General features: G+C 41.4%; 1 protein-coding gene across 3 annotated transcripts; it reads right to left on the bottom strand.

Annotated features, from left to right (window-relative positions):
* Positions 1-5,829: 5,829 nt before the first annotated feature.
* RESP18 (regulated endocrine specific protein 18) lies at positions 5,830-11,782 on the bottom strand. 3 transcript variants are annotated; one of them, XM_006186872.3, is made up of 6 exons: positions 11,482-11,776; positions 9,649-9,753; positions 8,454-8,586; positions 8,187-8,226; positions 7,978-8,067; positions 5,830-6,382 (listed from the first exon to the last, which is right to left on the bottom strand). In XM_006186872.3, exons 1-6 carry the CDS (start codon positions 11,585-11,587, stop codon positions 6,332-6,334), a joined length of 525 nt encoding a protein of 174 aa, XP_006186934.1. In that variant the 5' UTR covers positions 11,588-11,776; the 3' UTR covers positions 5,830-6,331. The 3 variants fall into 3 exon arrangements, with proteins under 3 accessions (XP_006186934.1, XP_032336191.1, XP_032336193.1); XM_032480302.1 differs by lacking the exon at positions 5,830-6,382 and having other exon boundaries at positions 8,042-8,067; positions 8,380-8,586; positions 11,482-11,782; XM_032480300.1 differs by lacking the exon at positions 5,830-6,382 and having other exon boundaries at positions 7,996-8,067; positions 8,187-8,586; positions 11,482-11,782.
* Between the last annotated feature and the right edge of the window lie 6,845 nt (positions 11,783-18,627).

Here is an 18,627-nt window from a genome sequence, read left to right on the forward strand (position 1 = left end):
AAATAATAGACATTATATTTTCCTTCTAAATATTTCAATATGCATCTCCAAGAGACAAGGATATTTCTCACATAACCAAAATGCCATTGACACCTAACAAAATTTACAGTAATTCCTGAATATCGTTTAATGTTCAGTCCTATTCAGAGATCTCAAATTTTTTCCCAAACTGCCCCTTTTCCAGCTGTTTTTTTTTTCAAAATAGGAGTCAATCAAAGATCACCATTGCATTTAGTTATGTTTCTTAATTCTCTTTAAATTAGCCTAAAGAGTGCTCATCCCCCCCTAAACTCCCACCTCCATTTTTGACATCTTCTTGCAGAAGAGACCAGGTCAGTTTTTGTTTACAACTCTCCACCTTCTGAATTTGTCTGACTATTTGCTTATGATATGTTTCCCTGTATTTCCCCTGTATATAGCCTGTATTTCCACCGTATATATCCTGTATATCCCCTGTATTTCCTGAAAAAAAAAATGGAAGTTTTATTTAAAGTCTTGATTGGATCAGGTAAAAAAAAATTTAAAGCAAAAATTTTACAGGTGATACCGTATACCTCCAATTGCATGGTTTCAGGAAGTGCATGATGTCTGGCTATCCCACTATTTAGTGATGCTGAAATTGATCACTGGTTTAAGGCAGAGACAGCCAGGGGTCTATCATAATGTGATGTTTTCCTCTTGTGACCGTAAGTATGTAATCCATGGAAGATATTTTAGCATTCTGAGAATATCTAGTTCCCCAATAACTTTTCACATATTAGTACGCCATTCATTGATGATCCTTGACTAAAATGGTGATTTTTCTAATTCTATCATTCCTTTAACATTTGTTAGCTGATATTATTTCATAAAGAAGAGCACTCTCTCACCAACTGGGCTTAGTTACTTTGAAATACAATTCCAACTGGAAAGGTAGCATACATTCTTCGTTTTTTCTCTTTAACTATTAACTTACAGATTAATGAGTCAGTGTAATAGTTACCTCCAAGAATGGCAAGTAAGTTTTTTTTTAAATTTTTTATGACTTTCTGAGCATTGCTATGAAAGTATGATTATTATATATTCAATGTGTATCGGGCAATCACAGTAATTATTCTTTTGATATTCAGATTATCCTGAAGTAACTGAAAGCTCCTTTAAACTGGCTCTTGTTTCTTTTTGAAATACCCTATTAATTACCAAAAGCTCCCTTGCTTTCTATCATTTCAATATGTACCAGGTTAATCTTTTTTATTCCTTGCCTTAGTCATGGAAGCAGCCATTCCTCCAAAGAGACTTGGTAGCTTTTAGTAAGAACTGCTTTTAGAGACCGTAATAAGGGTTTTAGGGGTGATAATGGCTATAGAGGTGATTGATGGTGCCTCCAGGTCCTTTCAGTGCACAGAGCTAGGACATTAAGATACACACACTCTCATGCTGATATTTCCAGTTAAAATTTAGCTGTAACTTTTACTGAACTCTTAATTTTATACTTGTATCTCTTTACTACACTGAAAAATTTGGTTTCTAATAACATTAACACCACTTACATGTTTAATCCTACAATATGCATACAATAATTTACAAATAATAATTCAAATATTATTCTACTATATACTGTTCTACTAATAAAATAAATGTGAATACGTTTAAGACTTTGCATAGTTTATTTTGTCCTTATAACCCCTAAGGGTTATACCATATACCATATATATACCATGTACCCCTAAGGGTATACCATCAAAATACTGTGTCTAAAGTCATTTGAAATAATTCTTTTGTTTGTGTAGTCATTTTTACCAATTCAATATATAATTTGGTTTGTTAATTTTTAATATTAGAATTTGCTTTTTATTTTTATATACTTTCATTTCTTGAATATGTAAAATGTTGTTCAAAATTCAAACCTATATAATAAGGCGTACTCAGGAAAGTCTTCTCTGCACCTTCCACAATTCTCCCTGCCATCTTTATCACTTCACCCTATTTATTTCCTTTTTTAAAACTTTGTAAATTGTGTAATATGAAAAGCAGAAAATACATAAAACAAAAATGAATAGCTCAATAAATTATCACCAAATGAACACCCATGTAACCCAGGTCCAGAAATTGAACATTTCTAACATCCTGGAAGCATTATTGTGTCCCCCAGTCATAACCTCTTCCCAAAGGTAACCATTATCCATTCTCTACTTGACAATGTTTCCTTGCTTTTCTTTATGATTTTATAACCTAAGGATGCATGCATAGGTTATAATACTGTAAAGAAAAACTAATAAACATGGATTTTAGATTATCCCCAGTCTTGGGTTATCGTGAATGGTGTGATTGTATATATATACACACACACACATATATATGTATATGTATACGTATATATACACACACACGTATATAAATATATACATATATACTCTTGTACATGTTTCCTGTTGCACATGGGTGCCAGGGGAAGCAGACAGCTTGTACCTTCTCACAGGGAAGAAGCTGGGGAAATAGGTAGTCTCTCTTCATTCTCCTCATTCCCTCCCTCTGATCTGCTTCTAAGTATTACCTTTGTCCTAAACCAACCAGAATCCAGAGGAATAGGGAGCTCATTGAAGTAGTCCACACAGGTCAGCCTCTTGGGACAGAAAACTTGGTAAAAATTGGTGGAGAGTAGAATCTAGGGGCAAACTTAAGTTATTGCTCATCTGATCCCCTTCTCCCTCCTTTTTATTTTTTATTTTTTGAGAGATTATCTGTCAGTATAATTGTTATTCCTTTGTAGATAACTTGCCTTTATCCACAGTTTCACTAGGCTGTGACTAGGGAAGAATTTCTTTTTATTTATTCTCTTTGATATTCAGAGGGCTTCTTGACTACGTGGGCTCATGCCTTTCATCAGTTTTGAAACATTCTCAGACATTATCTCTTTAAATATTGACTCTGTCCCATTTACTTGCTCCTTTCTTTCTGGGATTCCAAGTAAATTTGTGTTAAACTTTCTTGTGGTACCTTCTATGATTCTACCTTATCTTTTGACCTATATTCCAGTTTACTAACTTTTTATTAATCTGTGTACAGTCTATTGTCTTGAACTTGGCCTGAAACAGATGGCCAATCTGAGTAAATAAGAAGAGTTTAACAAAGTAACTATTTATAAAGGTGTGGACAGGTAAAGGAATATAGACTTTGTCAAGTCACAGCTGTTAGGGAGGGAGCCAGAGGAATACTCATCTTGGCCTCTCTCCCTTTTTGGCCTCTAAACTCTTGCAAATACCTACTATTGTCTAAATTTAACTGGAAGTCAGTGAGCAAAGGTCTCTGGTTTATGCAATCCAAAGACATCAACTTGGAGACATAGAGCAGGATGAAGAATGATGCAGCATAAATATGGGTGGGAAAATGGGGACCATCTACCTTAATTCTAGCTTCCACTCTTGTGTTTTGTTTGAATGAAAACTTTGTACCCTTATGACAAGTGATGCACACATCCCTTAATTCAGACATACTCTCATATGAAATCTAAAGCATTGTCAATATCAGTGCTCCTGATATAAAGTAGCAGGGAAAAGAAATGAGAGGGGGAAAAAAGTAACTTTCATGTCAAGTTACTTTAAACACAGCTGCTACAATCCCTAGTGAATCTGCTTCTCTGATTGAACCCTGACTGATAAGAATTTGGTACTGATAGTGATTCCAAAGAAACAGAATCTTAAGGATGTGTTCTCTGATGGTTTTCTGTTATTGGTTTTCTGATCTATTAGATTTAAAAGCATTAATGACTGTTTCCAGTGGTAAAGGGGATACTAGCAGTCCATGACATGCAGTGGCAAGATAGTTCCTCACATTACTGCCTGTAGATACCTATAATCAAGTGCCTATAGAAGGCAAGAATTTAGATGACCAAAAGTTTATTGCTGTAGAATATTTTAGGGAAATAAGGAGTGTTGTGGTGTGGGTTGGTTGCTTCTACATGTTCTGGAGACTTGAGGACAAAAAAATTATTAGCTCGGCTTAAATTTCTAGCTCAAATTTCTTATAAGGAACCTGAAAGTTTCTATCTATATCTGCCCTGAAAGAAATCAGCTCTCTGTGACCTCAGCTCTCTGATGCACTCAAGAAAAGTTATGATTCTGCAGTTGAACCAGCTATTTTCTTGTTGTTAGAATGGGAGTGTTTATCTTTTGGGCTTCCTACATCGCAGGCAGATGCGGAACTCTTTCATTTTGAAGGATAATTTTGCCAGTTATAGAATTCTAGAATGACAGTTATTTTCTTTCAACACATTTAAAATGTTATTTCTCTATCTTCTGGCTTCTTTTGTTGCTGTTGTGGAGTTAACTATGAGGCTAAATGTTGCTCCCTTGAAAATAATCTTCTCCACACATTCATAACTGCTTATAAGATTTTTCTCTTTGGCTTTGTTTTCCTGAAATGTCATTTTTCTGTTAGTTTTAGTTTTAGTTTTTTTTTTTTTTTTTAATATTTTGCTTGAGACTTGGTAATCTTGAATCTGTTCATTGATATCTTTCAACAGTTTTGGAAATTTTCCGGCTACAGTCTCTTTAAATACTGCTTATGCCCTATTCTCTCTCTTCTTTCTAGGATGCCAATTCAATAAATGATGAATCTACTCACTATATCCTTTTGGTTTCTTACCCTTTTCCCTTTATTTTCCATCCTTTGCCTCTTTGTGTTTTTTGGAGGGAAGGGCTAAGTTTCTTCTGACCTGTCTTCTGGTACACCAATTCTGTTTCAGCTGTCTCTAATCTGCTATTAAACCTATTCAATTAAATTTTTGGTTCTCACATTTTTAAGTTGTAGAATTTCTATTAATTCTTTTTCTTTTCAAAGAACCAATTTTGAGTTTTATTAATTTCTATCTTTTCCTATTTTCAATTTTATTGATTTCTGCTCTAATTTTTATTGTTTATTTTCTTCTGCTTGCTTTAATCTTAAATTGCTCTCCTTTCTCTAGTTTCCTAAAGTGTGAACTTAGTTTATTGATTTTAGGTCATTCTTATTTTCTAATGTATGCATTCATTGCTATAAATTTCCTTCTAAGCACTGCTTTCACTGCATGCCACAAATTGTATTTTCATTTTTGTTTACTTCAAAATATTTTAAAATTTCTCTTGCAATTTCTTCTTTGGCCCATGGGTTATTTAGAAAGGTGTTGTTTTCCATATATTTGGGGATTTTTCCAGCTATCTTTCTGTTATTGATTTCTAGTTTAACTTCATTATGGTCTATGAAGAATCACACAGAATGTGTGATTTCTCTTCTTTTAAATTTGTTGGGGTGTGTTTTATGATTGTCTATCTTGATGAATGTTCCATGTGAGCTTGAGAAGAATTTGTATTCCGCTGTTGTTGGACGGTATATTCTAACCATCAATTAGATCAGATTGAATGATTGTTCTGTTAAGGTCATCTATATCCTTTCTGATCTTCTGTCTGCTTGATCTATCAATTACTGACAGAGGAGTGCTGAAGTCTCCAATTACAAAGGTGAATTTTTCTATTTCTCCTGTCAGTTCTATCAGTTTTTGCCTCATGCATTTTGACATAGTTGATAAGTAGAGAGGGCAAGAACAGCAGCATGACAAAGAATCTTGCCATCAAGAACTAGTCACTTAATTTCTCTGGGTTGTTTAAATGGATGAGGTGTGTGGCCAAGTCCCAATTTCTTAGAGAAACAAAATCTAGATATTTGCCCATTTTCATGTACCTGTGAATGTCCAATGAGTATGAGAGTGTCTTGGGAAGTATAAAGCTCTGCGGATAGGACATTCTGGTATTTGGTTGATCACGAGTGATCAGATTACCCACTCCTTTTAAAAATTTCAAGCTACCAGGAGCAAACTAGCAAGAGTCAGCAAAACATTTAATGTGTGTACACTTTGATCACAGCACTTTTACGTTGATTCTTGGAAGCACAAAGAATGGGAGAGCCTTGGCAGGGGCTGTAATGCTGGAGGTGGAGACCCTCATAGAACAGCACCATCCAAGCAAGTCTGACATGGAAGGATGGGTGGGCAACTGGATCATAGAGCATCACCAGATGTGGGCAGAGAAGGCTAGGTGTGGTCCCACCCTCACTTTCCCTACTTCAGGAAGGAAAACAGGACAGAAAGCAGCCTTTGAGCAGCACCAAGGCACTTTGTTCTTCTCACCCCACCCCCTGTTCAGGTCCTGCCTCTCTCACTTAGAGGACTCTAGCCAGGTCCAAACCCCGCCCATCCTGCCTCAGGGCAAGTCACAGAGAGTTTGCATGAAAGTCACTTTAATGTTGGAGATTCATCCTGGAACTACCTCCCTGGAGGGCAATGGGGAGGGCACTGGGGCAAAGAGGCTTGCACGAGGTCTCAGTCAGCGACAAGGTTGTGGCCTACAGCAGAGGGTGACTCAAAGAAGCCCTAAAACAAGAAACAAAGGATTGGAATCAGTATGTGGGAAGGTGGCCCCTCCCTCACCTACACTTTCCAAACTGCTTCAGTAGCAGCCTGATTTAAGTAAGCCCACAGTAACTCAGTCCATCGATTGAGTGCTTGTCCCCTTGCTCCCACATGGAATTCATAGGGTTCTCATCCTGTGATTTTCCCTTGGGCTCAGGCTGGAGAAGAATGGCAGTATCTTTTTTGTTTTCTTGAAAGCACCACACCAACAAGTCTCTCAAAAGTGGTCTTTACTTAGCTCTGCGTGCTCAGACCCAGCAGCCGATCCAGGCTTAGGAAGCCCAGCTGCCATCTTATGGGAGTGAGAACAGGTTTCCTAGGAGAGCATAAGGGGCTGGAAGCTCCCAGAGATGCAGGATGCCTCTGGATGGAGTGCACGGCCAGCTGGAGGTGCCGACTCCACTGCCACCATTCCAGTCCAAGCCACCTCAGTCTCCCTTGTACCAGGATGATCAGCTCCTTATAGGCCTCTTAGTTTTCACTCTTACTTTTCTCACAATCCATCCCCCAATATCACTAGAGTGGTCTTTTCAAATCATATCACATTATGATATCCCTTGCCTCAAAATTTCCCAGTCGACTTGCCACCACACTTGGAATAAAATCCAAACCTTCCACCACGATCTATGAGTCCTTGTGTGGTCAACCCCAGTCCTACATTCTCTTACCTAAATCTCTACCCCTGAATTTTCCATCTGTCCCTCAGACATACTATGGTATCTTTGTCTCAGGGCATTTGTCAGTATGGTGCTCTCTGCCTTGGATGCCCTTCCTTCATATTGTCCTCTGGCTGGCACCTTCTTGTAATTTAGGCCTTAGTCCAAAAAAAGACTTGTCCATGTTGAAGAGTCTGGTATGTGGGACAGCCCAACCCCTACTGCAGTCCCTGAGAGGAAGGGCAGAGGCTTTGCAGGGGAAAGGGCTGAGAATCAGGAGACCTGGGTCCAGTCTTTGCTCTGCCATGAACCTGCTATGAAGCCTTGAGTAAGCTGCTTGACCAGCCTGGGCCCCAATGTCTTATCTATAAAGATAGATGGGAGGGCTATATGAGTGTTTTCAGTTGAATTCTGAAGTGTTCAAGCATCCCAAAGAGATAATGCAGAACCTTGGGATGCTCACTCAGGCCACAGAGTAGAGCAAGGCGGGGAGGTGCTGAATGCAAAGGCCTCTGGGCTACCTCTTCCATTCATCCAAAGGAACTTCACTATCACTTGCTATATACAGAAGAGTGCATGGAGAAAAGAGGAACCTTTTACTTAATTGTGAAAACCCTTCAATTTTGTATGCCTATTTTAAACTCAATTCTTTTTCATGATACTATAGATCATTTCACCCTTAGAGGCTCTCAGCACCTGCATCATGCCTCTCAACCTCTTATTTGGACACCCAAAGGTGGTCTGAGAGACAGGAAAATCAGGATACCATTCAATTGGGAAAGATATTTTCTTCAGCTTTTTTGTTCACATCCCAATACCCACTCCCTCCTTCACACCTGCCTCCCTCATTTAAAGAAGTCTTTGGTGATTCTAGCCTCCCAAGAAAAAGTGAGCCCTCACCTTGACAGGGTTGGCCACCTCTTGTTTCAAGGCCTTTGAAACCACTCTGGAGGTAAAGCACTGATCTTTGTTCACCTTGGCCATTGGGCTCTGTGAAGAAGGAAGCCAGGAATCAAGAAGGAGACAGAAAAAGGTGGTAGAGCCCCTGAGGAAAAGAGACGGGACCCAAAGTCAGGGATTCACATCTTGAGAAGACACATGGGTCTCACCTTGGGGAATAAGAGTCGAAGTTTCTCCTCTTGCTTGCCCCTAAAAGACATGGGGATGATAAATGGGACCTAGGCTTGTTAGCACCCACCTCCTCTCCCTTTGCAGACATTACTAATGGCTCATGGAATTGTTTCCTGCAGATCACAGACAGGACCTCTGAATCATTCTCATAGTGCTCCTGGCAGCTCTTACCTGCATTAATGCCAGCTCCCTCCTTGCTCTGTCTGTCAGCCAGACAGCATGGACTGACCATAGGCCTCACATACCTCATCCCAGTGGTTTTGGTGGGAAAGGCTGCCTGCCCAACCCTCACACATGGATCCTGGGGATGGAGTTTGCTAATGTGTCCCATCTTCTGGATCATCACATTCTGGGTCATGTCATCCTTCCAGAACAAACCTGCAGGGTGAAAGGATGTGGTGAATTAACACCGGGGATGTTCTAACTGGCCCACTCCAGGGACCAGAGTGAGATCAACACTCCCCCTCTCCCTCAGGTAGATAAAAGATCACAATTTGTGGAGAGAATTAAATGAGATGACATATAAAAGTTGCATAGCACAGTTCCTGGCATGTAGTAAATGCTCAGTTAGGATTAAGACTATACTCTTTTTGCTGATTCATTTGATGCTATTGTGAGGATTAAATGAGATTAGGGATATAAAAATTGCTGAGAAAACTAAGACAGTGATTTCCAAACTTTAGGGTGCATCAGAATCTCCCACAAAGCTTGTTAAAACACAGATTGTTGTTCCTCACTCCTAGAGTTTCTGATTCAAGAGGTCTGAGATGACGCTCAAGAACTAGCATTTCTAACAAGTCTCCTGGTGATGCTGCTACTGGTCCAGGGATGCACTTTGAGAACCACTGCTCTAAGGCATTATAAACATGATAGACATTCGTAGTGGTAGTAGTACAAAGAACTCAAGCTGCATTTCCTATCTGACTCTTCTCTCATTCATGCAACTCTGCTATAAGGAAGGGTTGGCCATCTGTCTTCAAGAGGCTCCTCACTCCCTTCATTCCTTCCTTCTATTTGTCATATAATCTGCTCTGCTTCCTACTCAGAAGCTGAAGTGTGTGTGTGTGTGTGTGTGTGTGTGTGTGTGTGTGTGTGTGTGTGTGTGTGTTCTGGCTGAGAATTTAAGGATTCCTGTCTCTGTAAAAACTCAGATAGCGCCTGTGGTTGGGGCTAGTCTCAAGGAGTTGGATGCTGACATCTTCCAAGGGCTTCTTCTAGAAGCCTCTACTGGGCTCTTCCAGGATGTTCAAGGGCAAACAGCCTGTCCTTCCAGCTCCACACTTACTCTGGTCTCACCCGGTCCTCCAGGAGGTAAGCATGACAGAAAAGTTTCAAGTAGAGATATCTGGGGAAGAAAACCTGTTCTCAGATAAAAAGCCCCTCATTATTACCTATCCTTGTATCTGACCAGGTCCCAGACTCTCTTCACCTTTTACTCACCTTGAGGCACAATCTGCTGGAAGAAAACTTGCAAGTGTTGGAAGACTGGGGTAGTAAATCCTTGGAGGGACCAGAGCTGCCCCACTCCCACTTGGCTCTGACCATCTAAGAGCAAAATAGTGGTGTGAGAAAGGAGCCTGGCCAGAAGACTTACAAACCCCAGTTGAAGGAAAGCAGCTTCCTCCCACTAACATCCCTGGGTTCACTGGTCTCTGTCCCCCTCACCAGACCCCCTCCTCATTTCAAGTCCTCCTTCTTTTCATATTTCCCTACCCATCACCACTTTCCCTGTTCTTCAGCCCCTGCATCTCATTCACCTTTGGTACCAACTTCCAGTAAGAACCAAGCTTACAGGCAAAGAACATCCTGTGGAGGTTAAGATAAGCAGAGACTCAGAAAGCTACACACATGAAATGGATAATCAGGTGAACAGGCAGGGCATGGAAAACAGGCAAATTGCATTCAGGGAAGTCTTTGAAGCCTGGAGGGGATTACAGAGGAGGCCTGGAATCCTTAAAGGAAAAAAAGTATGGTATGTATAGGGTTTGAGTGTCTGGATCCTTGTCCTGAAAGCCACAGTTTGGCCGACTCTGCATAAGGGAAGGACAGGGGATGGAGATAATCCCTAATGCTATACACACTTTCCTTATTCCAGCTAGATGGGTAGGACTGGAGTCTGTTTGTTTTCCCTATAGTGGAATTACCACAAGTCATTATGGACTGGGAATTCTCCCCAGTCAAATGGATCCTAATATCAATTTCCTGGCTTTAGGAAGGACCAGAACCTCCAGCACCCTGTTGAGAAGGAAAAGAACTTCTGGAAGGAGAGATTGTTCTCTGAGGCAGCACTCCCAGAACGGATAGGAAAAGCAGTGACCTGGACACCCTGGGTCAGACCCACAGGGCTCCTGGCGCTGTCCGCGGTGCTGAGTGATGGCCAAAGCCTGACATGGGGGCGACTCTGAGCGGTAAAGAGAGCCGGGCATTCCCACAAGGCTTGATCGTCCTTACTACCAACCCCCACCCGCTCCCCACGCCTTGCTTCCTGTTGCTTGACATCAGGCCTCCTTCCACAGTTCTTCGGGAGTCCTCTGCATTGGCATCTAAACCCCACAGATACGGGGAGGAAAGTTGGCGTTAGGCTCTGAGTTTGCGCCGTCTGCCCCACGCGCCAGGCTCTGGAAACCCGGAGTCTGCGCAGTCGGTCTCTGGCAGCTCAGACATGAGTCAGCGATGGTCTACCTGGCTGGCTCAGAGTGAAGGGGATGGAAAAAGGATGGACTGTTTCTCTCTCCATCCTCTTCTACCTCGGCCTAGCCTTCCACTTCTTAGCAGAAATTGGATCGCAGACACCAGGCTCTGGGGGGCTTATAAAGGAGCCTTGGCTCATCCCTCGGCCCAGCCTTCTCTTCGGAGCCAGGACCCCGATAACCCGCGGTCCCTGCCCCTGCCCCTGCAGTCTAGAGATTCTAGTCCCCTGCCTACCCCTCAGCCATAGGCATCTTTTCCCTGGCCCCTTGGCTCGTCTTGCTTTTCTTGCGGCCTCACAGGCCAGTTTTACTTCCCCCTATGCATGTTTCCCCGTCCTCCTCCCAAATCCCCAGTCTTCCCCTGAGTGGGCTTCCCTGAGTCCTCTGAGTCCCAGAGCCCCTATGCCGAGCCCCACTCCAAGCCTGCGCCTCTTTGGGCGAGATGCTCTCTACATTCATCTATTTTCACCCCGAAACACATTACTTTCCTCTTAGATTCCAAACCTTGAGCTCCCCCTTCCCCGCCCACTTCGCTCAGAATCGCTCTCTAGCCTTGACCGCACCCCCCAGGTTTCCTCCTGACCGTGGCCACCAATGTCGCTGCAGCCCCCTGGGCGGCTGTTCAGAAGCAGGAAACAGAGGAGCAGCCAGAGCCCCCGGGAGCCCCCAGGCCACAGCAGGCACTGCATCCTCCTGGGTTTGGCGCGCTGGCTCCCCACCTAAGTCGCAGAGAAGGTAGGGACAGCTGCCTGAGGGACTGAGCGGGGCTGTGGCTTCCCACCCGCTAGCGAAACAGGATCTGCACAACCCTCCCTTGGCAGCTGGGCCAATCACTGGCGGGCCCTGCCCCTGCGGACTCCTATCCAGCCCCTACTTCCCCTACCGCCCCCACAACCGTCCCACCACACCCCATCCCCAGGAACCCACTCCTTTTTTACATAAATCGGATGCCAAGGACTACTGCCTCTACTCCCAGTCCCAAGGTTGGAGAAATGGATTGCATGTGAAACGCAGGTGCGATTTGTACCTAACTCATAGGTTTGCTGTGAGGATTAAAAATTAACAGCAACTGGGTAGCCGGCACTCAATGAATCTAGTCTATTTTTATTATCTTGATGCTAACTTTGCCCTCACCCATCTAAAACCCTTCAGCAATCATGGGTTTGACCTGCTAAGAATAAACACATCCATTTACTTCTCCACATCCACTGCCATAGCCTGGGATCAAACCACTGTACTCTTTTTAATAGAGCTATTGTAATAACTAACTAGCTAACTAACTGATCCCTTGCTTCCACTGTAATTTAGTTACAGGCTTCCTAAACTCTAGACTGACATTTCAATCTTTTTTTATTAAGCTTAAAATTTTATTATGAACATTTTCAAATATAAAAAGAGAGAAGACTCAAATGAACATTAATATATTTACTACTTAGATTTAACAATTAATAAGATTTTGTCACAACTGCTTCTTTTTCTTGCTGAAGTATTTGAAAGTAATTTACAGACATCATGACATTTCACACCTAAAAAATTCAATATACATCTTTTAGAATGAATGAGTTTTCTGCATAATCACAATAGCATTATGATATCTGTTTTAGGCTGAATAATGGCTCCCAGAGATGTCCACATTCAAATCTCTAGAACCTGTGAATATGTTACTTTACATGGTAAAAGGGATTTTCCAGGTGTGATTAACCTTAGAATGTGGTTCACTTCAGATGGGGAGTTTCTTGGATTTTCTGGGTATGCCCAATATAATCACAAAGTCTTTAGAAAAGAGAAGTAGAGGGGTCACAATCAGTAGTCAGAGTTATAATATTGGAAGCAAGAGGTTGGAGTGGTACGAGAAAGAGGCCTCAAGCCAGGGAATGCAAACAACCTCTAAAAGCTGAAAAAGACAAGGAAATATATTCTCCCTTTAAGCCCCCAGAAGGAGCACAGCCCTGCTGACATTTTGATATTGATTTTAGACTTATGACTTTCAGAACTGTAAGATAACAAATTTCTGTTGTTCAAGCCACTAGATTTGAGGTGATTTGTTACAGCAGCAATTGAAAATGAACACAATGTTTAAAAATATTTACTATTCCATAATTGACATAATTCTCTAGTACTTCTGGTTACAACTTCTTTAACAGATTAATGCTTTATGGATATTTTCCCCAATTCTGAGCATTTCATTTTAATTTTCTTAATAGAGTTTTTGAAGAGCAAAGTATTTTAATTTTGAGGAAGTCCAATTTATTGATTTTATTTTTTATCACTAATGCTTTCTGTGTTCTTAGAAATGTTTGCCCACCCCAAATTCACAAAGATTTTTCTCCTATGCTTTCTTCCAAATGTTTGATTATTCTGACCTCATAAAATCAGTCAGAAAGCATTCCTCTTTTGTTATGTTCTGAAAGAGTTTCTGTATGATTGATATTACTTGTTTGAGTGTATGGGCCTGGAGATTCTTCCCCCCCCCCCCCCAATTAATGGAGGCACTGGGGATTGAATCCAAGACCTCACGCATGCCAAGCATGGGCTCTACCACTGAGCTATACGTCTCACCACTTTGGGCCTGGAGTTTCTTTGTGAGAAAGTTTTATTACAATTTCAATTTCTTTAGCTATTCAGTTGTCCTATTTCTTTTCATGACTGTTTTGGAAACTTGAATTTTTCAAGAAATTTGTCTCTAACATTTAAGTTATCACATTTGTTAACGTAAAGATATTCATAATATTTCTCTGTTATCATTTTAATGGCTGTAGAAATTTGAAGTGATTTCACTTTTTAAATCCGTGATTTTGATACTTCATATTTTTCCTCTCTTTTTCTTCATCAGCGTAGCTAGCGATTTACAAATGCTATTGATCTTTTTAAAGAACTGTCTTTTGGTTGTATTGGTTTTTCTCCATTGTTTACCCATTTTTTTGATGTCCATTCTTTACTATTATCTCCTTCTATTTTCTTTGAGTTTCGCTTATCTTTTTCTAGCTTCTTGAGTTAGTAGCTTAGATCACTGACTTAATTTTTTTCTTTACAATAAACGCAATTAAATCTATATTTTCCCTCTAAGCATTACTTTTTTGTGTTTTAATTATTAGAGCCCACATTTTCTGCCATCAGACAAGCCCACAAGAAGGATTTTGACCAAAACCCACTTTAAAAATTCAGAAGCAATTTGTCTTAGACCTGCCCCTCTAAATGGCAGTGCAGTGGGTGGAGGATAGCGATGCTTCAATCAGCTACAAAGTTTTGCTTGGAGAAGGAAACAGTTCAAAGAAGCCCTAAAATGGAAGGAAATGTGGAATTTGTAATTTGTGTGTATATGTGCTGGAGTACTCCCCCTCTACAATGTAAACTCCCCTTTCCCCTCTAATAGCAGTTTTGATTTGGGCAAGTCCTGAGGCACAATGACTCAGCAACTGCCCCACAGCTGGCCTCCCCTTGGCTCTCTGGCCCTGATCTTCTCTCCAGCTCCTGATTTTCTCTTAGATTTATAGCTAGTCAAGAACCCTAACCTGAAGAAGAATGGCAGCTTCTTGTCTGCAGACTTTATGCCATGGTAACCAGTTCTTATTGTGGTGATCAGTCACTCAGTGCTGATGTGTCACCCTAGCAACCATTCTGGGCAAATGAAGCACAGTTGCCATGGTGACAGAAGTCAGAAGCTGTTTCCTTGGAGAGCATTCCCCTTGAGGCTCAGGCTCCTCTGGGTAAAGTCCATGGCCAGCTGGAGGTGCTCGGCTCTGTGTGGTTGCCCAGTTCAAACTACTGCAGTATTCCCTGGACCAGAATAATACTTCCTAACAGATCTGTCTGTTCCACTCTTGCCCTCTATCAATACATTCTCCATCAGTACTAAGCTGGTCTTTAAAATTTTTGCATCATTATTCTACTCATTTCCTTAAAAGCCCTAATGATCTTCTTCTGTCCTTTGTGTAAGATCTAGACTCTTTACTATTACCTGCAAGACTCTATGTGGTCAGTTCTGGGATTACTTTTTTTTAAATATATTTTTTATTGAAGTATAGTCAGTTTACAATGTTGTCTCAATATCTGGTGTACAGCACAATACTTCAGTCATATAGGAACATACATATATTCATTTTCATATTCTTTTTCACCATAAGTTACTACAAGATATTGAATATGGTTCCCTGTGCTATACAGTATAAACTTGTTGTTTGAGCTTACTTCTCCAATCACATTTCCTCCTACTAGCTGTTCTGTTTGTTCTTCTAATGTGCTATTTAGAAATGGAAAATACAATAACAAAAATAAAAATTCACTAGATAAGTTCAACAACAGAATAAGAATGACAAAGGAAAGTGTTAGTTAACTTAAAGATGGATCAATAGACATGATACAATCAGAACAACAGAGACAAAATATTGGGGGGGAAAAGCTAGCAGAGCATCATAGACCTGTGGGAGAATACACAAAGTCTAACATTCATGTTGCTGGAGTCCCTGAAGGAGAGGAGGAAAAAGGTAGTATATTAAAAAAAAAAAAAACCTTGAAGAAATCATGGCTGAAAACTTCCCAAATTTGTCAAAATCATGAATTTATAGAGTCAATAAGTTCAGTGAATGCCAAACAGGATAAACCTGAAAAAAATCCATGTCCTGATACATCATAGTCAGACATCTAAAAACTAAAAACAAAGAAAAAAATCTTGAAAAAATCCAGAGAGGAAAAATAGCACATCACTTAAAGGAGAAGTATAATCCAAATGACAGCGGATTTTTCATTATAAACCATGGGGCCCAGAAGGAAGTGTAATAACATATTTTGAGCGGTGAAGGAAGGAGCTGTTAACCCAGGATTTTATATCCAGTAAAATACACTTCAGGAATGAAAGTGAAATTAAGATGAAGAAAAATTAATTGCCAGCAAACCTGCTCTACAAGAATTGCTGAAGGAAGTTCTTCGGATAAAGGGAAACAGTATCTGAAGGAAACTTGAAATGTCAGGATGAAGGAGGAACAATAGAAATGGGAAATATCTGGGTGAGTATTGTATACTATTTGTTTCCTCTAGAATCATTTAAAACATGTATGATGGTTGGAAGCAAAAATTATAACATTGTCTGATAAAGGCTTCAGTGTATAAAGATGTAACTGATTCTGACTGACAACGACAACAGAATTGTGGGAGAGTAATGGGAACTATATGCTGGTGAGATGTCTACCATTCCACTTGAAATGGTGAAACAGTGATTATAAGTAGACTGTGAAAACTTATGTATACTCTGATCCTCAGAGCAACCACTTAAAAAACTATAGAAAGATAGTAAAAACCACAATTGATACATTAAACTAGAACACTTAAAACTGTTTCAATAATCCAAAATAAGGAAGGAAAGGGCAAGCACACAATTGTGGAGGTTGAGAAGTCCCGTATTCTGCCACCTGCAAACACAGAACCAGGAGAGCTGGTGGTGTAATTCAGTCTGGGTCCAAAGGCCCAAGAACCAGAGGTACTGATGTCCAGAGGCAGGGAAAGATGGCTATCTCAGCTGAAGCAGAGAGAGCAAATTGCCTTTCTTCCACTTTTTTATTCTATTCAGGCCCTCTACGGATTGAATAATGCCCCATCTGCATTGGTGATCTTCTTTACTCAATCTGCTGTTTCAAATGTTAATCTCTTCCAGAGACATCATCACAGATACACTCAGAAATTATGCTCTACCAGCTATGTGGGCATCCCTTAACCCAGACAAACTGACATAGAAAGTTATCCTTCACAGTAAGAAACTGGGAGTATACCCTGCTGGAGACACCTGAGCGTCTGTAGAAATTGTCTCAGATTGACTCCAACAAGAACAGGATATGCTGGGACATTTACTACTAAACTAAGACCTTACCTGTTTGAGGGCTGCCTCTGAGGGTGTTAAATCCCAGATAATTCAAGACTGTCTTGAGCATAAGTAGGCAAGTTTCCAGGCATTCCAGAGAATCCACTGGATGAGAAGTCCCATGGCTTGAGGTGGGAAGATGTCAGCACATGCAGACACTGTCCAGCTGCTTATAAGCTCAGAGACTGGGTAGGAGACACAAAGCAGGGCTCCTATGGGGTCAATTACACATGTGTTCAGTAAGTATCTATTGCATAAATGTGTTATATCTATGATTTACTTCCCTGGCTAGTCTTCAATTGCCTTGAGGCAGGAACCATGTATCCCAGTGGCCAGGCAAAGTAAACACATGATGGGAAAAAGTAAGATGGGTGGTAGGGGTCAACCTCACTAATAAGAACTAGAGATAGTAAATATGATGAGTATTATATTTAGCTATGTCCTTAGATGCAAGGTTATGGGGAAGAGGACATGTACTGGCAGCATGATGAAGTCTGTATTACCAGAGGAGTGTCTCTTAATTTCTCTGGGCTCTATAAGTGGGTGGATGCTATGGTCTGAATGTTTATATCCCCCCAAAATTTATATGTTGAAATCCTACCCCCCAAGGTGATAGTATTTGGAGGTGGGGACTTTGGGAGTGATTAGGTCATGAGGATGAAGCCCCCATGAATGAAATTAGTGCCCTTATAAAAGGCGCCCCAGAGAGATCTCTCACCCTTCCACCACGTGAAGTTACAGCAAGATGGTGCCATCTCTGGGCCAAGAAGCGGGCCCTCACCAGACGCCTAATCTGCCAGGGCTTTAATCTTGGTCTTCCCAGCCTCTAGAATTATGAGAAATTAATTTCCGTTGTTTACAAGCCACCACGTTTATGGTATTTTGTTATAGCAGCCCAAACAGGTTAAGACAGTGGTCTTGATACTTTTCCATGTGCTCCTATTCGCAAGGATCAAATGAACTGAGTGTGAAGGTGCTTTGAGAAATGTAAATCCTGGGACACGCGACAGCTGGAGTTCGGCTGTGTTGAGCAATGGTGACTAATTTCCTGCCTCCCAGGGCAAACTGGCCACAGATATCAACCTGTTAAATGTGCATAGCCTTTAGCTGCATTATTCTCTGTGTGGTTTCTTGGGGCCAGGACTGGCATGACTGCTCTGTAGGGGACCCCAATGCTCAGAGGGTACCGTGAACCTCAGAAGGCAGAGCAACATACCAGGCCTTTCAGACTTGGGCTCTGGAGGGAACATTTTCCTTCCACAAATGGAAGGAAGACCAAGGAGACACATCTGAAGGCTGTGAGTGGGGATGGCTGCTGCTCTGGCTGCAATTCCACCTTGCCTTTAACCTGCCTTAGAAATGGTCTGTGGGAGGAGGAAGGGATCTGAAACCAGGCCTGCAGGGCAACCAGGGGCTGTGCTCTCTGTCCTCCATACCCCAAGCTCCCCTGTGTTCGGATCCCACTTCTCTCACCTCTGAGACTCTGGTCAGGTCCAAACCCCACCCATCCTACTTCTAGACAAGTCTGTAGAAAGAGTTTGCTTGGAAATTGGCTTTAATAACCCATATTTGGATCAGCCTGAAATTGCCCTTCTGGAAAGCACCAGGGAAGGTGTGGAGGATGGGAGGCTTCCCCTGAGGCCTTAATCAGCTGCAAGGTTGTGACTCAGAGTAGGGAACAGCTCAAGAACATCCTAAAATGGGAAGAAACTAGCAATTTTCAGTGAATGCAATGAGGTAGGTATTGCTACTCCCTCACCCACCCCACCTCAACCAAATTCAGAAGGAATCTCAATAGCAGTCTTGATCTGAATAGGCCCTGAGACTAGTGGCTCAGGAACTGTCGGACTGCAGGCCCTCCCCTGGCCCCCGTCTCTA

The sequence above is a fragment of the Camelus ferus genome, chromosome 5 (genome assembly GCF_009834535.1).
Source record: "Camelus ferus isolate YT-003-E chromosome 5, BCGSAC_Cfer_1.0, whole genome shotgun sequence".
In the NCBI taxonomy this organism is placed as follows: Eukaryota; Metazoa; Chordata; class Mammalia; order Artiodactyla; family Camelidae; genus Camelus; species Camelus ferus.